Raw genomic sequence first — 21,988 nt, 5'->3', positions numbered from 1 at the left:
TGAAGCATCAAGAATATTGACAATGTTGAAAAACAAAAACTGCAAGGATGCTGGTGTTTAAAAAGGGTTTTTGTTTTATTTTGTTCTAAGGAGAGAGGAATAATGTAATCATGAATCATTCTTACCTGCTTATCCTGAACTATTTGCTCCAATTGAAAGATAGAGTATATATGTGAGTAGGGGTTTACTCCCTGGTCTTGGTCTAAGGGCAAACAGTCTGCCACTATAGGCAAAACCTTTCTACAGGGGAAAGAAATAGGTGGAGGGCTGGAAATTTGCCTGAGCATCTTTAGTGCAGCCTGTCTCTGTTTTTGTTATTTATTTTCTGCCTGAGGGAAATGTGCCCAATGTAGCCAGGAAATGCAAACTATGGGAGATGGTTGGGTGGGAGTGTGTAAGTGAGTGATGATGATGATGGTACTGTAGTTGTATTAGAGACACAAGTCATAATTAGCAAAGAGAGGTTGGGGGAGTATAGACTGCTACTCAGCTACCCACCATGATTGGTTAATCACACACCCCACTTTAAAGACAACTACACTGGCCTCCTAACTTCCTAGCTTTCCTAAGCAGTCTAAAATTACTTACTTCTTACTTTCCTCCAATAAAAATTCCAATTCTTTTCCTAATAGGATCTTAGTAGAGAGGATGGAAATAAACTCTAGCAATCAGATTATCTGATTAAAGTAATTCACACTAATGCTTTGGAGGTGGAGTGAGCAGTTGCATTTTAAAAGAAGAGCTTATTAACCCTAATTAACCTTTAATTGGTGAAGTATGTTAAGGAATTTTTTTTTGAGCAAAAAGTCATGGGAATCACCCTTGTATATTGTGTATACCACCTGACCCCTCACTAGGGGTTAGTAGCTTGACCTTTGACTTCTAAAAGGTTGCTGACCCCCCAAGACTGAGACAGAAAGAACTCCTTTTTTTGCTTCTAGTCTCTTGATACCATGCCAAATGAAGAGAAGAAAGAAAAGGAGTCACTTAATTTATAGAATTAAAAGTTTCTTGATCCTTTGAATGATTGCTTCTCTAGTACAAAGAGGGATTCTCACCTGATAAAGGTGTGGGGCAGGGGTAAAGAACATCTAACTAATTGAAAAGAAGGGATTTGGAACTAGTTTCTTAGACCACCAATGCCAATTCAATTTTATCATTTATTGCCCAGGAATTTAGTTAGAAACATGGGCTTATAGAGCAAGAGTTCCTTATGAAACTTCCCTAATAAGAAGTCATTCAGTTTTGCTATATAAACCCTTTCAGGGACAGGGTGTTCACGATACCTTAAGAAGCAACCTATGTCCTTTTTGGATAGGATTTTTTTCAATTATTATTTTTAGTTTTTTCCCCATGGTTACATGATTCCTGTGTTTTCCTTCCCCTCATCTCTCCCTCCTCCTGGAGTTAACAAGCAATTCTACTGTGTTTATGTTTATATATATATATATATATGTGTATATATTTATATATATAAACATATATACTAAAATATATATATATATATATAATCACATGAACCCATTTCCATCTTATTCATTTTTGTAAAAGAGTGATCTTTTAGAACCAAAACCCCAAATCACATGCCCATATAAACAAGTGATAAATTACATTTTTTCTTCTAGTTTTCTACTCCCATCTTTTTGGATAGTTTTAATGATTAGGAAAGTTCAAAGGTTCAATATGTAGAACTAGAAGGGATCTCAAAGCCCATACTCTAGTGATTGATTAGGAAGGAAACAAACCTAAAGCATGGAAGTGATCTGTCTAAAATCAGGCTGATAGTTTGGTTGAGCTGAAATCTGATTCCCTCTAACTCCTGCTTATTTTTTCCCCTAGTTCTGACCTCCTGGAACCAAGATGAATAGAACTAATGCTTTCTATAGAACAATTTTTCAGTTATGTGAAGACAATTGTCCTAAGTCTTTCCTCCAGTCTAAATATCTTCAATGCCTTCAATTTATTGTCCTGGTTAATTGGAAAACTGTGAATACTACCTCCTTCATTTAGGAATCTTCAGTGGCTCCCTATTACCATAGGATCAAATATAAACTCTTGGTATTTATAAATCCTCATAGCCTAGCCCAATCTTACCTTTCCGGACTTATCATACATAGGCCCTCAAAACTGGCCTTTTTAAAATTAAAATTCATGTATTTTTAAATTAAAAATCTATTTTGCTCTTTCCCTTCTCTCAATCTATGGTGGAGGACAGAGTAAAGGGAAAGAAAACAATTCCTTGTAAAAAAATATGTATAATAAAGCAAAAAAAAATAATTCCCTCATTAGCCACATTAAAAAAAAAAAATTTTTTTAAGTCTTCTTCTCTGTCCTGGATCTGTCACCTCTCTGTCAGGAGGTGGATAGCATTCTTCATCATGGGTCCACTGGTATCATGAATGGTCATTATATTGATGAGTCATTTGTTATAACAACTTTGTTGTTTTATAACTTACTCTCTTGTTTTTGTTCATTTCATTCCTCATCAGTTTATGTAACTCTTTCAGATTCAAGTAGTTTGCCATTTCCTTCCCTACTGGATTATTACAAACAGAGATTAAATGACTTGCCCAGGATCACATTGCTAGTAAGTGTCTGAGGTCAGATTTGAATTCAGGTCTTATGGACTCTTGGCTGGAATGCTCTATTTGCTAAACCACCTAGCTGTCCCTGGTTGACATATATACATAGTAAGTGCTTAAGAAAGGCCCCTTAATTTTACTTGACTTGAATGTAAGAGACCTTCCAACAAGGATTGGGCTGTCAGTGTGACCACAGCTGTGATAGTAACCTCACATCAGCAGTTCTCTCCTTAAACGTTAGTCTTCAAGGGAAACTCCAAGAAGTGAAAGCTAAAGGGGGAAGTGTCAAGATTGAAGGCTGTGTTTCTATTTAGGGAGTTTGCTCATTTGGCTGGAGTGTTGACTAATGAGAAGGAACTGAGTCCTTTCACACCCTTCCTCATTTACTTCAACTGAGGAGAGCCAAAATAATTTATATAATTTATATAAATTTATGTAAATAATTTATATAATCCTTTATTCTGTTAAAGGTCAGATCTAGGAGATTGAAACTTAATTCTCAGAAACACCTTCAGTTGCCCCAACCCTTCGCATTTCTTTGTGTCCCTTTGTTCACACTTGGGATTGTGGGGCTGCACTCTGAGCCAAACAGAAAGCTGTGACCTCTCCTAGTGTAGGGCTAGGAATCGAATCCTCCAGCCCATTGTTGGAAAGTAGTCTCTATCTCTATCTCTCTCTGTCTCTGTCTCTCTGTCTCCGTCTCTGTTTCTGTCTCTCTCACTTACATGGAGCATATTCAGAAGCCATTCCTATGTTTCATAATTATATTTCCAACGGCAGATTTTCTCTGAATTTGGGACCTTTAAATCTGCCCATTAGACCACAAGTTTAAACCTATTGCAGCCCCTATGTAGTCATTTTATGGATATATTTCTCCATGAGAGTGCAAACTTTTGTCTTTGTTCCCATTGCCTAAAATAATGATTGACACATTGTACAATAAATGCTTAATAAATGCTAGTGGATTCTGCTTTCTATCCAAACTCTATCCTAGTCACCTATATTTTCTCTAAGTCATCAGGAGAGGTAGGGCCTGTGACTTCACTGGTACAGAGGCTCCCAAGTGAGGAAACTCTTCCTCCTGATGCAGGATGGCATCTTCTCCATAATGCAGAACAGGGAGATGTTAAGTGATTTTGCCCAGGGTCCCAATACCAGTGTGTCTTTGAGGCAGTACTTGCATTCGTATTTTCCAAGTTTCAAGGCTACCTCTACAGCCAGTACTACTTGCTGCCTTATATTCTTATCAATATCATTTCCAAAATGTAAAAGAAAGTATTAGATGCTGTACTTCAGATGTGGTTGGACCAATGCAGGCAATGGGACTGTTTCCTCCTTCCTTTCAGATCTCATGCTTCTCCCCCTCCATCATGAGATTCCACTAATACTTTCAGTTTCCATGCCACAGAGCTGGCTGACTCACCCTGAGCTTTTAGCTCACTAAAACCTCTAGGTCTTTTTTTTTTTAACATACTTTGCTTTCTAGCCATGTCTCCCCCATCCTGTGCTAATGCAGGTGATTTTTTTTAACCAAAGTGCAGGAGTTTACAATTCATCCTTATTTCAGTTCATCTTGATAGCCTAAGCCCACTGTTACATCCTTTCAAGGGCTTTTGGGATCCAGTACATTAGCTATCCTTTGCAGTCTTGTCAGGCCCAATTTTGAGATAAGCATAGCATCTATGCTGCCACTCAAGGTCATAAAATGTTCAAAAGAATACAGCCAAGAACAAAATGATGCAGATGTCCAAGAGAGCTCTTCCCCCAGGCTGATGTCCATCCATTAATTTCTCTTTGGGGCTAGTCAATCAATCAACAAGCAATTATTAAGTGCTTACTATGTGTAATGCATAGCAATATTGATCAGTATCAGGTTCAGAATAACAGTACTTTCGATGATACCTACACCTTCTGTAACATATAATTATCAGCATGACAAGTCAAGAATGTTCTATATACTAACTCAGGTTCTAATTTATATTCGTACCAGAAGCCCTTTCCTCTGAGGAGCTCTCATTTCAGCAAAGGTTATTTGAGGCTCAAAAGATAGTTATGTTTTTGGTTGCTTTAAAAAAAAACTCACTCATATGCTTAAGTGTAAGGACAAATTTCTGGAGTTCAATCCAATCATTTAATTGCTAATCATTTTTAAGAACTGGATAAGGGTGGATGCTATGCACCAAGGCTGGATGCTGCATTCATTATCAGCTGCCAGTTTCATCTAACATGCTGTACCACTGCAAAGCAGGATGTATTATTGCTGCAGTTTAGGCAGAACATCTGATGAGTAAATAAATACACATCATGGAAATACTGTATCCTAAGGGAAAATTATCATCTGACAATACTGAGTGAAGAGAGCATAATGTTGTGGGATTCTGTGGGAAATATACTATTGATAGTTAATTTATTAAGCATTTACTCTCTGCTTATATAGATTTTTTTAGCATTTATCCATCTAAATTCAGAATTCTTGGACACCTGATTAAAATCCAGACATTTACTCTAACTTTCACCTGTTGAGAGATAGTAGATATAATGAATTGAGTGCTAGACTTGAAATCAAGAAGACCTAGGCTTAAATCCCATTTGCCACATTTATTATCTGTGCATTGCGCAAGTTTCTTAATAATAAATAGAATGTATATAGCACTTTAAAATTTGCAGAGAAATTTAGAATATTGTCTCATTTTATCCTTATAACAAGCTGCTTTAAATTGAGGCAGACAGAAGATAAGTGACTTGCCTAGGGTCACACAACTAATAAGTTATAAAGCTGGATTTTAGCTCAGTCATTCCTGATTCCATAGCCACAGTCTGTACATTGTGTTATGTAAAAGAATTAATACTTCTTAATCACAATTTTATCTTAAGTAAAGAGGGGATGATAATGCCTGTGGTGCCTACCTCACAAGGTCGTTGTGAGACACGTGTACTTCAAAAACCTTATAAGCCTGATTGAAAGTCATTTGATGTTATTATTACTAGTTAAATCAGTTAGGTATAATCTGATCTTTATTTAAATCTCATATGTGATCTGATTTTTTGTAAGAAGGAAATTTTGAATCCCAAACAAAATGAAGAGTTGATGTCACCTTTGTTAAATGAGTGTTTTATATATATAATCAGAAGATTTAAAAAATTATTCTATTTATATCCAGTGTATTTTCCATACATTTTATATGGTAATGTTAAAGCGAATAGTGTTCCATTCACAATAGTAACAGCAAGTATATAATCATGATGAAAAGTTTTAAATTCATATTGCACATGAATAGTAGCAAAATGTTGGATTTCAAGTCTGTCTTTTTACTTCTTGACCCAGTTATTGACTGATTGGCCTTCCTTCATTGTTGTTCAGTCATTTCAGGTTTTTTTGGCAAAGATACTGGAGTGATTTGCTATTTCCTTCTCCAGCTTATTTTACAGATGAGGAATTGAGGCAAACAGAATTAAATGACTTGGCCAGGATCACATAACTAGTCAATGTCTGAGGTCATAGTTGAACTCAGGAAGATGAGTCTTGCTGATTTCAGTCCCTGCATTCTATCCTCTGTGCCAGCGAGCTGCCCTGATTGGTTTTCATACTGAGGCAAATCTCAGATCATTAAAACTTGGAAAATGTGTGTCTAAATAGAGCCCAAAGCTGTATGCTCTCTAAATGTAGCTATGTCAGTGACAACACTAAAAAGAAGCCCTGGGTAATAACACCTTTGATATGAAGGCAAGACAGCCTAGAGACACCTGCCAACTCCAGTAGAATTGGCCTCCTTTGACATCTTATGCTCAATCCTGTTCAAACTGTTATTAGAATGCTGTATCCTGTTCAGGGTACCAGTATTACACTAAACTAATACCAATATTTAGAGACTCAGAGATAAGTTATAAAGAAAATTAAAAGACTAGAAAATTAGACAAAGAAAAGAGTTTAAGCAATATGGGAAGCATAGAGGATGATCAAATCTAAAGAAGAGAAGAGCTGGTGGAGATTTAGTTAGGGTAATAATCATCATTTCCACCAAGAACTGGACAATATAATAGCCTAGATAATAAAGCATAATGTAGTTGTTTTCTTTTTTTGGTTGGGGTAGAGGGGAACTTTGAGAGGTATTTCTTCACTGGAATGTCTTTATTTATTTAAAACCCTTACCTTTCATCTTAGAATCAATACTGTGTATTGGTTCCAAGGCAGAAGAATGGTAAGGGCTGGGCAATGGGGTTAAGTGACTTGCCCAGGTCACACAGCTAGGAAGTATCTGAGGTCGCATTTGAACCCAGAACCTCCCATCTCTAGGCCTGGCTCTCAATCCACTTGAGCCACCCAGCTGCCCTTCATGGGAATATCTTTAAAAAGAGAAGGGATTATTATACCTTTCAGGTATATTTCAGCTGGAAGACAAAGAAAGTTATTTGTTGCTTTTTTAAAGTTCAATTTCAAATCCATGATTCTCTAAATCTTGAGCTAATTTGAGTAAATATGCCATTTCATTATTATTCTTTTTTTTAAACTTCATTTTAACAACTCAAAAAATTTCTAGAGAAATTTATCCCAAATATATTTTTTAAATGCCCTCCATTTGGACAGTCTTATAATCAAAGTTGACTTTAAATTAGTTCACACAAACATCCAAAAAAGTAGCCCAACATCATTGTCACTTTAATGCACTCTGTATTGCTAAGACACATTATTCTTTCAGGATTCACTTTTTGTGTTATCTTGTTATTAGCTTTTGATGAACAGCTATGAGGCAGTAGTTACCTGCTCTGACAAGTTCACCATGTTTCTGAATGTATGCATTCTTTCACCACCCCATGAAGCTTCTTTGTTGAGTGCATTGAATTGGAGACACACCCAGTCTCATCCACAGTACTTTATATGAAGGTAGATTCCAACTGAATGCTCCAATAAAAAAGTAATATTGCTTTAAATCAGAGCTTAAAATGGGAAGGTTATTGCTTAGATACCCTAAGAAAATGATTGCTGTGGGACAGCTGTTGGGGTTTTTTACAGCCATAATATGGACAGGAAATATATATTTTTAAATTTGGTCAGCTCTCTAATTATATATGTACTGTTTTGTAGCATTAATGCTTAGAAGCTAATTTGATAAATGTTTCTAAGGAAAGAGATTAGCTTTCTTGGCAAACCACCCACATTTGGAGTACTTCCCCCTCCTCAAATCCAGCACAAATTAAGATTATGGGTTTTAGTAAATTCAGAACAGCATGTTCTGGATAAACTTAATTTGAATGCGCCTGTGCTAAATAGGTTCGCATGGGCTACTTAATGGATAGATAAGTTGTTTTATCAGAGCATGCACTGTCACCATTTGTCAGTTATTATCAGCAATGGCAATGCTTAACTCAGCAATCAGAGGTGGGTGTGGGGAAGGCTGATGTAGATGCCTGTGTTTTGACAAAAGAAAAGTCTAGCTAATGTCTGAGTAGAAGAGGGGAAAAAGAGGACTAGATACAGTCTGAGGACCTAGGTTCACTTCCCATCTCAGATACATACTAGCTGTGTGATCCTCCACAAAAGATGTAGCCTCTCAATGCCCCTGAGCAATCAAGATTATTATTTTGAGGAGAAAAATTTTGATCTGCATTGGTAGAGATAATTTCCTTATTATACACAAATGTACACACATTTATTTTTATATTTACATTTATGTTTGCATGTGAATATGCATATATAGACGGTACAGATATACATGGTATATACATATATAACAAATGTAAAGAGATGTAGAGAGGGAAGAAAAAGTATATGTATTATATATCTATATACACACATATTACTATATATGTTGTGCTTTTGTTTAACTTTCTGTTCAAAAAGTTAATTGTTGTTGAGGACTTTATTCTTCTTCTTTTTTTTTTTTAATAAAAATCCTTAACTTCTGTCTTAGAATCAATACTTAGAATACAATCCAAGGCAGAAGAGTAGTAAGGGCTAGGCAATGGGGGTTAAGTGACTTGCCCAGGATCACACAACCAGGAAGTGTCTAAAGCCAGATTTGAATTTAGGACCTCTTATCTCTAGGTCTGGCTCTCAATCCACTTAAGCCACCCAGCTGCCCCCAATAATTTTATTCTTTTGGGGGGGGGGGAATGTTTTATTTAATTAATTAATTTAGACTATTTTTCCATGGTTACAGGATTCATATTCTTTCCCTGCCCTCCCCCAACCCCTCTCCCATAGCCAACATGCAGTTCCTCTGAGTTTTACATGTGTCATTGATCAAGCCCCATTTCCATACCAAGAATTTTATTCTTAATATCTTGATAATCTCAGTACCAAAAATGTGTTTTCATTTCTTAAGTATTTTATTTCACCCAGATAGCAGCCTTAGAAAACATCTTTTTAGAGTGGTAATGTTTCTATTCAAGACATAATCCCTTCAAATAAACAATCAGATTTAGGAATATAAAGATAAGAAAAAGCACAATATCTTAATTTATTGATCATTCATTCCTCTTGACATAGCAATGGCCCATTAAACAAACCCTTTAGGGCCTCTGACTTCAAAATCATGTTTAAGAACTTAAATATTGTTTAAATTCTAAGGATATAATCCTTAATTATAGTTGAAGAGATAACTAAATTATATCTTTATCATAAAATGGTTTTTGCCTCTTACATTTAACTCTGTTTTAGGTGTTGGGCAAAAAAACCTAGGACAAAATGATCTCACAAATCCCCTATAGCTCTAAATCCCATGAATCTGCCCTTGAGGTGTCTTCAATCTTTTGTTAAGTGCTTAAGCCGCATTAGATCATCTTCAATACTCTGGATGTAATACTCTGAATGGAATATTGAACTGTTAACAGTGGATAGAGGACTAGATTTGGAAGGGAGAAGACTTGACTTTAAATTCCACTTCTGATATTAGTTATGAATATAGGTACATAATTTCATGTCTCAGCCTCAGGCTCCTTATCTGTTAAATGTGAATAAATAATACCTTTAGTACCAACTTCACAAGATTCTAATGAAATAATGCAAATAAACACTTTGCAAACTTTAAAGCTATATCTAGATGTCAATTTTTATTTATTAATAATATTATCCATAATCCCCTCCAACAATGCCTATCCTAACCCATTCTTACCTGCTTATCCTAGGCAAATCTTCTGAATATTCTCCTATGAAAAAATAGACTACTTTGAGTACAACTTTCCCATTTTACAGGTAGGCAGGCAACAAGTATTTAAGCACTTCCTATGTGCCAGATGCTGTGCTAAGATTAGAAACCAGAATGATAGAGAGAAGTAAAGTGATTTCTGCCAGGTCATCCAGCTAGTAATTGGTAGAACCTGGACTCAATATTACCATAGTCTTCTGACTTAAGGTTCAGTGATCCTCCATTAGTGGTGTAATGAGGAAATCAAGTATAGTCCAGATAATGTCTAAAGCTTATCAAACTCACAATCACACTGGTGAACCCAGCCCCCAAAGGGAGGTTCCATCTCCTCAGTGTTCTAAGGGTTCCCCTGAGCAGATTTCATTTTCTAATGCCCTCATCCTTAGCCCCTATTCCAGTGTGTTCTCTCACATCTTAATGGTCAGTAATTAGACCCTAATTTCATCTAAGCAAAAGAAATGTTTACTTTGAAGATATAAAAAGAATTAACACAAAGCATTACATAGGCATCAGCTAATTGAATGATTAGGTTCATTAGGTTTCTTCCCATTTTTTTTTTAAACCTGTGCCTTCTGTCTTAGAATCAATGCTAAGTTTTGGTTCCAAGACAGAAGAGTGGTAAGGGCTAGGCAATTGAGGTTGGGGTCAAGTGGCTTGCCCAGGGTCTCACAGTTAGGGAGTGGCCCAAGCAAGACCTTCCATCTCCAGACCTGGCTCTCTATCCACTGAGATATCCATTAGCTGCCCTTTGTTCATTAGATTTCTAAGAAAAAAAGTGTCAATAAAGGGAAAATGTACTTATTGATAGTTACTGATTGCTATCAATCAACTTTATACAGGATTTATAGATAGTAGATAATTTTCAATATTTAAACATTATAAATAGAAACTCATTAATATACTGATAAATTAACACAAAATATGTTTCACTCAATACCAAAAAAATTATTGACTTTCTTTGAAATAAAAATGCTCATCCTAAAAAAAATAAAATAAAAAAATAAATGCTCATCCTATCTGTCACCTTTGCTATGGATTTTTTTTAAATTGCCCTACATCAACACAGCTTGATTCTTTGAAGTATTCTTAAATTCTCATAATTTTATTGTGAAATTTCTTCTGCTTCTTACTACTTTTTCCCATCATAAAATCAAAAATTTAGAAGCATCCCTTTAGAAAGCATCATCTTCATTACTCTAATATTTAAATGCTGGGCCCATTTAAGTGCTTTACAGGTATTTTCTCATTTTATCTTCACAAGAGTTGTTGTGGTGTCCCCATTTCATAGATGAGGAAACTGAACCAAAGAGAAGTGATGTGATTTGCCCAAGGTCAACACAGCTAGAAGTGTCTGATATATTTGAACTCAGGTCTTCCTACTCTAGGTCTAGGGCTTTTATCCCCTGAACCACCCAGCCATCTTCAGCATAAAGTCTGCCTGCCTTTATTCAAGCAGAACTGCCCCTAAATATTTTTTTTAAATACAATGATTTATTCCTTTAAGAAATAATAGATAAAATATTTCAACTATTGTTATTGTAATTGTTGGTAGTATCTGGCAGCAGCATCAAAAATTGTTTGTCAGTTACTTGTGATCCTGTTCTCAATATTATAGTGACAGTTAGGACCAGATGATTTCTCAAGTTCTATATGGCTTTAAATTCTGATTCTTATTCTCTTGCTCCCAAAGAGTCTCTATTTTTTGCTATAATCAATAATTGTTTAAATAGTATTTCAATGGGTCTGTGATTTTGTCATTGTGGATACTCATATCCTGTACATGTACTCACATCCTGTCCATATCTGTCAAACTTGTGTGATTCATCTATTTCATTCTATAAGACCCCCACAGAAGGTCCTCCCCTATATTCTGACAGTTCTCATATTCTCTTAACATTGCATGATGGTTGTTTATCAGTTATTCCTGACTTTCACTTTGACTCGTTCATCTGTTTTTCCAGGAATATATTTTTCCTACATAATTCTTCATTTGTAATATGTTACAGCTTCTCAGATCATCTCTCTCTGGCACTTTGGATAGTCTTTCATTTCAGCTCTAAAGGACTATAATATTTCATTACTTGAAGCCATGAAGAATATTGGTGTTAAAATTATGTGCCTTTATTTTGGGGAACTTGGGGTCATTAAAAAAAACTGTACAGTTTCCCAAGACAATACAACCTAATTCCTTCCTCCCATTTAAATTCCAGATAAGAAAAATAGAAGCCATTAAATAAAATATGTTTTGAAAGATCATTGGAAAAAATCAGAAAACATAGAATGAGTTGGAATAGTAGAAAGTCATATTCAAACCCACACCTCTTGCCCTTCAAAATGGAATTGGGCAGGGGAAGTATTTTCCTCCCCCTTTTTGCAATTCTCTTAAGGAGGGACATATCTCTCTAACCAGAGGCAAATATCAAAGAGCTATAGCTCTCATGTTAAAATTAAGATGTCTACCACATCCAGCCTTTGAAGGAAACAACACATTTATCCTTTTCCAGTCTGATGTTCTCAACAACATGATATGTGAAAGGAATAGTGTGTTTTGTATACTAGAAATTTGAAATGGATAACTCTATCTACAATGGGGATTAGAGAAAGTTAGTTTGGAGACTGAGACACAGAAATCTTTACTCCCCTTGAATGGTGTAGGAATAGACTTGAAGCAAAAAGGGAAATGGAAATGTCTTAGTGTAATCTAAAGATGGAATTGGTTGCCCTAAGAGATAGTGATGTCCCCCTCTCTCAAAGTCTTCATGGAAAGGTTTACTACTTGTTGAGGATGCTGCAAAGAAGAGTTCTGAATAGGCATAGGTTAGAATAGATGGCATTTGAAGCCCTTCAAATCTAAGAGATTCAGTGATTCTAGGAGTAAGTCATCTGGAGAAGATGAAGTATGAACAAGACCCTGAAGAAATGAAAAGATGTTGGAAGTTGAAAAGGAATTGAGGAGGGAAGTGGGAATAAACAAACATATTTGAATAGAACATAATGAATTATTTAATAGGATAGTGGGACATAGGGCTATTGGACTGAGGCTATCTTGTAGAATAGCTTTGGTGCCAGGGGGTAAGGGAGAAACAATATTGGATGTTTTTGAGCAAGAGGTGATTCGAATAAAAATGTGTGTTGTTTTCACATTAATCCAGGCACAGGATAAACTGTAGATTTGGAGGGAAAGAAATAGAAAGAGATTTGGAGCAGGAGAGCTATTAGCAGATCTTTATAGTAGCCCAAATTTCAAGTGATGAGACAGAGGAGACAAAAGTAGTAGCAGAGGAAACAGAAAAAGCGAAGAACCAGAAAAGTAAATTAAGAGTGTTGTGAGTAATCTGTATAGTAAACTCATTGTTATGAAACCTGTGTATGGCAATATAGCATTTGGGTTAAAAGGTTACCATATGTACCACATGTGGCTAACCAGTTTTCAAAGAATTAGAATATAATAAAACATAAAACACTAGAACTCTACTAAACATAATTTAATAATTAATGATTCAGAAGGCACTTCAGGATCTTGCCTCAGGTCCATTATTATGAACAGCAGTTATTCTTACAGAGTATATGTGCTTAGAAAGGCTGTATTTATTAGAATGTTTTGGTTAATAAGATACTGGCTAAGTAATCTTTTTGTGTGTTAAACAATCGGGACACATTTTTATAGAAGAAATATTTAATAGATTCTCCTGATCAGTGATTTAGATATTTGGTTTATTTCGACAAGTTTCTTTTGTGCTCCTGCTATGAGCCAGACACTTTGCTAGGGCCTAGACTTACAGAGGCAAAAATGAAACTGTCCCTGTATCAGGTGAAACCAACATCTACACAAATAAATTTAGTATGAGGAAAACTGAGTAAAGGGAGAGACATCATTACAACCTGCAGGAACAGGGATCCTTTCAAAGATCAGGTACCACCTCTGAGCCACTTAATATAACATTTTAAGATAATTTTGATTGACATTAAGGTTTTTGTCAGTGTTAAAGCAAGATATTCCAAGAATTCTTGGTCAGTTATCTGGGTAATGTTACTAAATCATTTACAGGTAGAATTAGGCTTTTAGCATTTTTTATCACATAAATTATGTTTAAATTGACATTCACAGTTTTTATAAGATTATTTCTGAATATAATCTCTTTGTATTCTTCTAGCTGCAAATTATAATTTCATCTGCATCTTACAGTGGATCATTTATTTCTAAGAAAGATCAAAGACTATGCCAAAAAATGAACAATACAAACATTATCACTTACATTGAAAATTTATACATTGATATATACATATTTATTGCTTTTGTTTTACTCTGAATCCAAGTAGTAGAATTATGAGAAGAGAAAATAAAATTTTATTATTAACCTTATAACTTTCTAGAGGCATATATGGCTTTGTAAGCACAGATGTAACTTTGGAGCAATAAAGACCTGGATTCTAGTCTTAATTCTCCCACAAATAGGTTTAATTGCATAACAGTGTTCTTGGCAATTCCTCAAAGACTCATAAGTTGAAGCAAAGGAGCCAGCCTCTATTGGTAGAGAGAATTTCCTCATTTTGGATTTCCTTATACTAATGAAATCATCACAGGACTAGTCCCTGTCCTAATAATAGCCATCCCAAACTTTACTACACCCATGTTTTTTTAATGATAATAAAAGCAATTTTTACTATTTCTTTGTTTACAAAGTAGTACCAATTTTATCTGTTTGCTTTTAAAATTTAATTGAATTTGTAGACTTATATTACTTATTTTTATTACCATTTGCTTCATATACATGAGTACAAATATATTTGACTATGAATATACATGTATGTATATATGTATGTACATACATACATTTGGAAACAATGTGGCATAGTACCAGATTTGAAGTCAGAAAGACTTGGTGATTTAAATGCTGTCTCTAACACTTAGCAGTGAGATGTGTGACTTAAGGAAAAACACTTAATCCCTCTAAACTTCAGATAGCTCTCCAAGGATATGGGTAGATGAATATAGATGGGTAGTTGTAGTCTGGGTAGGTAGAGGAGGTTAGCTACTCAATATTCTTGACTTATAAACAGGAGGGATTCTACATAGTCATATGTGTACAGAAAATGTCATTGTTAGATCAAGATTCTACTTGTTTGTTTTTTAAAGAAGTCCTGGGGACAGCTAGGTATCTCTGGATTGTGAGCCAATAAATATGGGAGGATCTGAGTTCAAATTTGGCCCCAGAAACTTATATTGTGACCCTGAGCAAGTCATTTAACCCCTATTGCCAAGTCCTTCTCTGCCTTCAAACCAATATACAGCATTAATTCTAAGACAGAAGGGAAGGGTTTTTTAAAGGGGGCTTTATTAGAGAAAGGAAGCCACTTTCATTACACATGCTCCTCTCCTACACATTAATTGCATATATAATATCTAACTTCCTTACTGCTCTATCCTTCATCAAACTTATGCTAGGCTAATGTTGTAAACTTGCAAACATGTGTGAACATATTCTCACTTGGTCTCTTCCCACAAGATTACATCATTTAACTCAACTCATAAGTTGTACTGTATGTCTGCCTACGTCAACAGGACTACTTTAAAGCAGGAGTTTTTAACTTGAGGTTTGAGAACTTGTTAAAAAATATTTTTTTTCATAACAATTTTTTTAAAAAATATTGAATGTATTTAATTTTGTGCTTTAAACATTTTTCTGAGAAGGGGTTTATAGTAAGTATAGCCAGACTGCTAAAGGGGTCCATGACCCAGAAAATATTAAGAACTTCTGGTTTGCATTCTGCCATGCTTTTTTTTTTAGTCTTTTTTATCATAAGATCCTAGATTTAAAACAAAAGGTACCTTAAAGACCATCTAGTCCAACTTCCTCATTTTATAAATAGAAGCAGGTGGTAGCTGAGCTGGGATTTCAACCCAGGACTTCTGTCTCCAAATCTAGTATTCTTTCCAGTGTTTCTGGATGCTTCCCATTTAACAAAGGTATAGATTTAGTTAAAATTTTTGACATGTGAAACCTAAATGAGCTATTCCTTATACTGGAATCCATGTTGTCAGTAAGGCTTGTCCTTTTCTTTATATTGGTGATAATGTCTTCTGATATCATTCTTTTTCTTTATTAGACTAGGACTTGACAACAAGAAGGCAAAATGACAAGCAGCTTTTGTTGCTGCTAAGGTTTATTGTATCAGTCATCTGATGGTATTTGCCTGGTATGCTATTAGAATGATAAAAATAACAACATATACTTCTATAGCTTTAAGGTTTACAGATCTCAGTCAAGCCTGTGACTGGACTGATAGAACACAAGCTCTAGCTAGTCTTGCCAGGCTGGAAATATCTAGGAAGGGACTATATGGTTGATTCTTTGTCTGCCCTCTAAACACCAGCTTACCTGACTGGACAGGGCCATCATCAGATTGGCCATAGACTGATAAGATTCTGAGTCCTAGATCAAGAAAATTATCTACTAAGGCACAAAAAGGGATGTAATCTTTATCAGGAGAACAATCTTCCATATTCATAAAATCCTATACCATTAGAAGTATAAGGAAAGTCATATATTTTGGTGTGAGGTATATAGTGGTAATATAATATTCTCATTTAGTAGATGAGGAAGAATGAAGTAACTTGCCATGTATAACAGCTAGTTAAGTATTAGGGCCAGGTGTCCTGACTCCACTCCAGGAGGCAATTTGTTATAATGCTTATATCCAATAACTTAATGCCATAAATAACCTAGATATGTTTTATTAATGTTTTAATGCTTAAATAATAACTATATAAAATGCAAAGGATCTACAACATTGTCATTTTAAAAACTGCTGAACCCTAATGTTCACATTTCCTCTTCTTTTTGGTTGAGACAAAGAGCATCCCCTTGTGTAAGGATGTAGAGTAATCCAGTAGTAAAAGAGCAGGCTTCAGAGTTAGATATGGTTCTAATACTGCTTCTAGGGGTTTCTAGTTATATGGATTTGGGCAAGTTATTTATCCTTCCTCTCAGTATCCTCATCTGTAATATAAAGAGGTTAGAACAGATCTCCTCTCGGGACCTTTCCAGTTCTGTGTCTATGATCTAGTGATCCTTATGAGGCAAGGAGTTAATTGACTGACCAGTCTCACATCCTGATTAACAGAGTTGAAAATCTAATTCAAGTGTTCTGATTTTATCCATTCCACAGTATGTTGGCTATGGGAGCCTATTCCATAAAGCATTGGAAAAAACTATTAAAAATTCATAAGGGGAAGGCTCTGCACAAGAAAGATGGGGAATTTAATCAGGGAAGAGAAGGTAGAAAGGGAGAGGTGGAGGAATGGGTGAGCAAAAAGTGTTGGAAATTAAGAGAACAAAAGGGGGTCATGTGACCAAAGAAAACTCTTTAAATCCTGTTCCTCTGATACAGTATGTATTACTCTACTGTAGTCATCGTTATTTTTAAAGGTACACGGATTTCTAGGAGGCTCCAGACACAAGAGAAAGATGTGGAGGACGCTAAAGCCCACTTTTTTTCTTATTCTTCAGAGAAAATACTTCAATCTCTGGCGTCAGGGGGCATCCTGATAGTCGCAAAATCGGGGTGGGGGTGGGGATCTTGCACTATATCTGGTGACCCCGCATTCTCTTCCCTTCATTACTTATCCCGGAATTGCGGAGAACTTCCCCTGACCTCTTCAACATCAGTTTGGGGAGCTGGTTTGTGGTTGGGTTGGGTTTTTTGTTTGGGGTTTTTGTTGTTTTGTTTGCTTTTGCTTTTGTTTCTCCTCAAAATTACCCAGACGCCAGGGGAGAATGACACCGCATATCTGGATTCCTCTGTGCATCGTCAGCAGGAGGAGCCCTTTAACTCTGTGTGTATGTGTGTGTGTGTATGTGCGCGCGCGCGCTTGTGTGTGTGAGTGTGTGTCTGCGGTCCCGATTTGTGTGTTTGTATCGGTATACCTCACACCCGCACTGAATACTGCATGTGGAAAGCAAGCAGCTCCGCCTTTGGTTCTCTGCTTCCTGCTGCTTCAGGGCCACGTGAAGTTTGCAGAGGAGCGGAGTCGAGGGGGCGGCAGCCCAGTGGTGGCCGGGGTGCAGGCGGCGCCCACCTAGTGGGAAAGAGGCGGGGCCAGGGTTGCGGGCCAGTACCGATTCTCCACCCTGTCCGCCTCTCCATCACTGTCTGGGAGGGGGTGCTAAGGGGATTCATCAGGTCTGACACCCTCCTTCTCCCCCCCCTTCCCACTCTCCTCCCCCACCCCCACCCCCAGTTTAAAAAATGTACTTGGAATTAGAGTGAAGTCCTAGGGGAGGAGAAGCTAGCGAAAGGGGGAGGGGAGAGAGCAAGAGAATGCAATATTCGCTGTTCACCTCTCTGGCAGCGAGAGGCAGTGCTGAGCTTGGGCAGGGAGAGCGAGCTAGCGCTGCTGGTAGGGAGGCTGCGTTTTAATTGTGCTCTCATTCACTCACACCGAGAGGGTGCTACTGGGTACGTGTGTGCGCCTGTGTACAAGCGGTGGATATTGCCTCTCTGGAGGTGCAGCGGACCATTAGGGAAAGAGAGGAGAGCGGGGGAAGAGACAGACAAGAACGGACTTTCAGTACGGGAGAGAGGCGGAATTCTCTGCACTTCGGGGGTCTGTCTTTGGGCTATTTCCTGGTCTCACAGAAAGAGGCAGTGCTGAGTTAGGAGGAAGACAGAAATAGACCTTTACAGGGAAATATAGGGAGTGTGTCTGGGTGTATGTGTGTGTGCAGTGGAGAGAGAAGAGAGAGGGAAAGAGCGCAGCATTAGGCTTTTTTCCAGGAGGGCCGCCCCCCCCACCCCCCTCACTCTCCCTCTCTCTTTTCATTGTATGCTATTTATAGGCCTGCTGCAGATTTTTTTTCTTCCTTAAAAACATCCCTCTTCGTGGATCTTCTTTGCATCTCTTTTTTCTTTTGGGGGGGTTGGGTGGGGGGGTGGGTAAGGGAAAAACCTGCTTTGGATTGGGAAGCTCCGAGAAACCATCTTAGCGGCAGGGAAGAGAGAAGCCGTCGCAGGGAATCTATAAATACCTATAAATCACTATTGCTTTTTATAAAAATACATAACTGTATCTGACTGACATCCAACCCAGCGGGCAGACATGGGGTGTTTGGGCAACAGCAAGACGGAAGATCAGCGCCTCGACGAAAAAGAGCGACGAGAGGCCAACAAAAAAATAGAGAAGCAGTTGCAGAAAGAGAGACTTGCTTATAAGGCGACTCACCGTTTGCTTTTACTGGGTAAGGCAGGAGGGGGATGCAACTGCCTGAGCTTCCCACGGCTGGAAATGTAGAAGAGAAAGCAATAAGCTAACAGGGAAATTGGATGAGAATGGGGGAGGGCAGTTACGGTGGGGGACCGTTTCATGTAAAATTGGACTGATTTCTTGTTTGGTTAATTAAAGCATCAGTGAGCTCAAAAGATAGTAGGGCACCTCTGGAATGAACTGTAATCCTACAGCAATTATAGATGTAATGTATGAGTGTATATATACATTATGTACATATGCCTGTTATACATGTGTTGGTGTAGAATGCTTTGTTTTGTTTGGAGTTGAGAATTGTCAGTGGTATAAAGACGCATATTGCAATATTATTATTTTTTTTTTGGCAGGGGCCGGTGAGTCAGGAAAAAGCACTATTGTCAAACAGATGAGGATCCTGCATGTCAATGGATTTAATCCAGAGTAAGAAGTGATGATAGTTTTATTTATTTATTTTACTTCAAAACTGCATACCCATTGTGACATTCTTGCATCTTGCTCAGAACTGTTTTTCCCAGCTAGATAAGTTTATGGTATGATCCAGGCATTTTTTTAAGTAAAAAAGAAAATTTGTGCTTGTACATTTTTTCCCTTACATCCTCCCTACTGTATTTTATATTGTTGCTACTGCAGTGCTTTCACAGGCCCCTATGTAGCAACAACATGGCGACTACTTTTTAACATAGCAAATTACTCAATAGTCACTGTTTATGTTTTTTGATAGAAAAATGCAAATAAGTATCAAGGAACATATGATTGAACAGAATGAATTTTTTTCCTCTCCTGTTCAAAAGGAAACATTGAACAGAATGTAATTAATTATTATGTAGCTTTGGGATATAGAATGTCAGTCTTGAGGATCTTTCCCCAAATTTCTATTATTCATTATATAGTTTGATAACCAAATCATCTTTAAGCTACCACCTGAATTTCAACTTATTTACACAGTTACAAACATATATGCAGGGTGCATATAGATTTATGATAGTAAACAAGCTATGTATACACACAGGTTGCTATATATATGGAGAGAACACATGTTTTAGACAGGTGTTTATGCATGTATATGTATAAGGCTGTACTTAATATAGCTATAATTACACTGATAAATTTAGATATATGTTCAGGATGACTAAACATATATACACATATATGCTAAAAATAATAATCACCATACACAGGGAATAATGGGATGTTTATCCATTCCCAAAGAAAAGCTTTTCATTTAATTGCCTTGGTAGACTTATCTGATATAATTAAAAGCAGCTGTTACTGCACTTGATACCTGCTGCAGAGACAAGGCAGTGAGTGAATGTTGAAGGTTTTAAATGCCAAAGAAATAGCTGAAGATTTTTAAATCCTAATCAGTTGATGGGGTTGATGAAAGCGATGAATTAAGTTATTAATAATTCTGTTTTAATACAGAGAAAAGAAACAGAAAATACTGGACATCCGGAAAAATGTTAAAGATGCGATTGTGGTAAGAAAACCTTTTAATTTTATTTTGTTTAATATCTGCTTATTGGAAAGCATTCATATTTTTTCTTTAAAAATAATAAAAATCAGTCTCATTGTCATATTGAATGAATATATTTTGACTATTGTTAAATTTATTTAGATTAATATCTTTTTTTTTTTACCTTTTTCCCAATTAGACAATAGTTTCAGCAATGAGCACTTTAATACCCCCAGTTCCACTGGCCAACCCAGACAACCAATTTCGATCAGACTATATCAAGAGCATAGCCCCTCTTTCCGACTTTGACTATTCACAGGTAAGTCAGGCTAATTACCTCATGGAATTGTATTTTTGACTACTTAGACAACGTTTATTTTAATGAGATAAGTCAAATAAAGGTTGTTGATATAGTCTATTGAGAAACCTTACTGCAGATAGTTTGTACCTATTTCAAAGTTGGTTATACTTTTAAAATTAGTAAACCTTCAATATTCTTTGAGTGTATGTAATCATTTCAGCTAGAGTTTTGGTTTTTTCTTAAATCAATGTCAAATTTATTTATTTATTTAGAATTTAGTTGTGAAAGAGTGCTTTTGTAAAACTTTAGCACTGTTTATAAGGATATAGTATGTAATTAATAAATAATGGCTAAAGGCTTATCTTAAAATTTTGAGAAATTGAAATGTCAGATATTTATTTTGAAAATAAAAAGATAAATTAACTATTTTCCTTACTGCCTTGCATAAACAGCAGTGAAAATAACAATCTAGTTTATTTTTAATACTCATATCCATCATTTCAAATGAGGAAATGTGAGGTATACTTTGGCTAGAGTGGCAGTTGATTTTTTGACAGTGGAGTAGAGCGATATTCTAGCTTGTTTCATAGCCTGTATTATTTAGGGGAACTTTCATACTTGTTTGCCATTTTGGTGGCAGTTATTGCTTTTAGGGAAAAGTTTCTTTTCTTATGATTAACATTAACTTCTTAATGATGTTGATGTTTGTGGGACTGGGAATCTATTCTTAAAGGAAATCTGTATTGAAATTGTTTTAGCTACAGTTCAGTCTAAAAATCTTTTTACAACATCTTTATGACATTGACTAAATAGTTCTGGATTTTTTTTTACAATTATAGGAACATTTATTTACTGTGTAGTATATTCTGAGGTCTTCCAACTAGTGAAATGCAGTTAGAGATAGAAGTTGCCTTGATTTTTATTTCATGACTCAGGTTTCTTAATGTGGTTTGGCTTCTGATAAATCTACTTTGAATGTTCAAGATAAAATAATTCAAGCATCTTGTGGATCTGAAATTTAACATAGAACTAAGTTGTACAAAAAGCTGTGACTGCAGGATACACCCACATATACTTTCTAATTGCTCACTTGGTGGGTAAGTTATCAAAAATGACAGAGTCCTTTGAGAAAACATTTTAAATAGTCTTGGTTTTGAGATGAAATATAACAGATGAACTTAGTAACTTTGCTTCTATTTGAGCAGATGAGATTGTCATGTGAGTTGGTATAAGATCAACAAA

At 36.2% G+C, this 21,988-nt stretch overlaps 1 protein-coding gene across 2 annotated transcripts in view; it reads left to right on the top strand.

Moving 5' to 3' along the window:
• The window catches only part of GNAL (G protein subunit alpha L), a 515,222-nt gene that overhangs the window by 242,622 nt on the left and 250,612 nt on the right, over window positions 1-21,988 (top strand). Inside the window, exons 1-4 of one of the 2 annotated variants that reach the window (XM_001365099.4) lie at window positions 17,657-18,966; window positions 19,340-19,412; window positions 20,415-20,469; window positions 20,645-20,764. In XM_001365099.4, the coding sequence (XP_001365136.1) occupies window positions 18,828-18,966; window positions 19,340-19,412; window positions 20,415-20,469; window positions 20,645-20,764 (387 nt within the window). In that variant the 5' untranslated portion in view covers window positions 17,657-18,827. Of the gene's footprint in view, window positions 1-17,656; window positions 18,967-19,339; window positions 19,413-20,414; window positions 20,470-20,644; window positions 20,765-21,988 lie in introns of those variants that run through there. The other variant, XM_056823633.1, reaches the window with a different exon arrangement.

This window comes from Monodelphis domestica, chromosome 3, assembly GCF_027887165.1.
Source record: "Monodelphis domestica isolate mMonDom1 chromosome 3, mMonDom1.pri, whole genome shotgun sequence".
Lineage (NCBI taxonomy): Eukaryota > Metazoa > Chordata > Mammalia > Didelphimorphia > Didelphidae > Monodelphis > Monodelphis domestica.
This window is presented reverse-complemented; position numbering and strand designations above follow the sequence as displayed.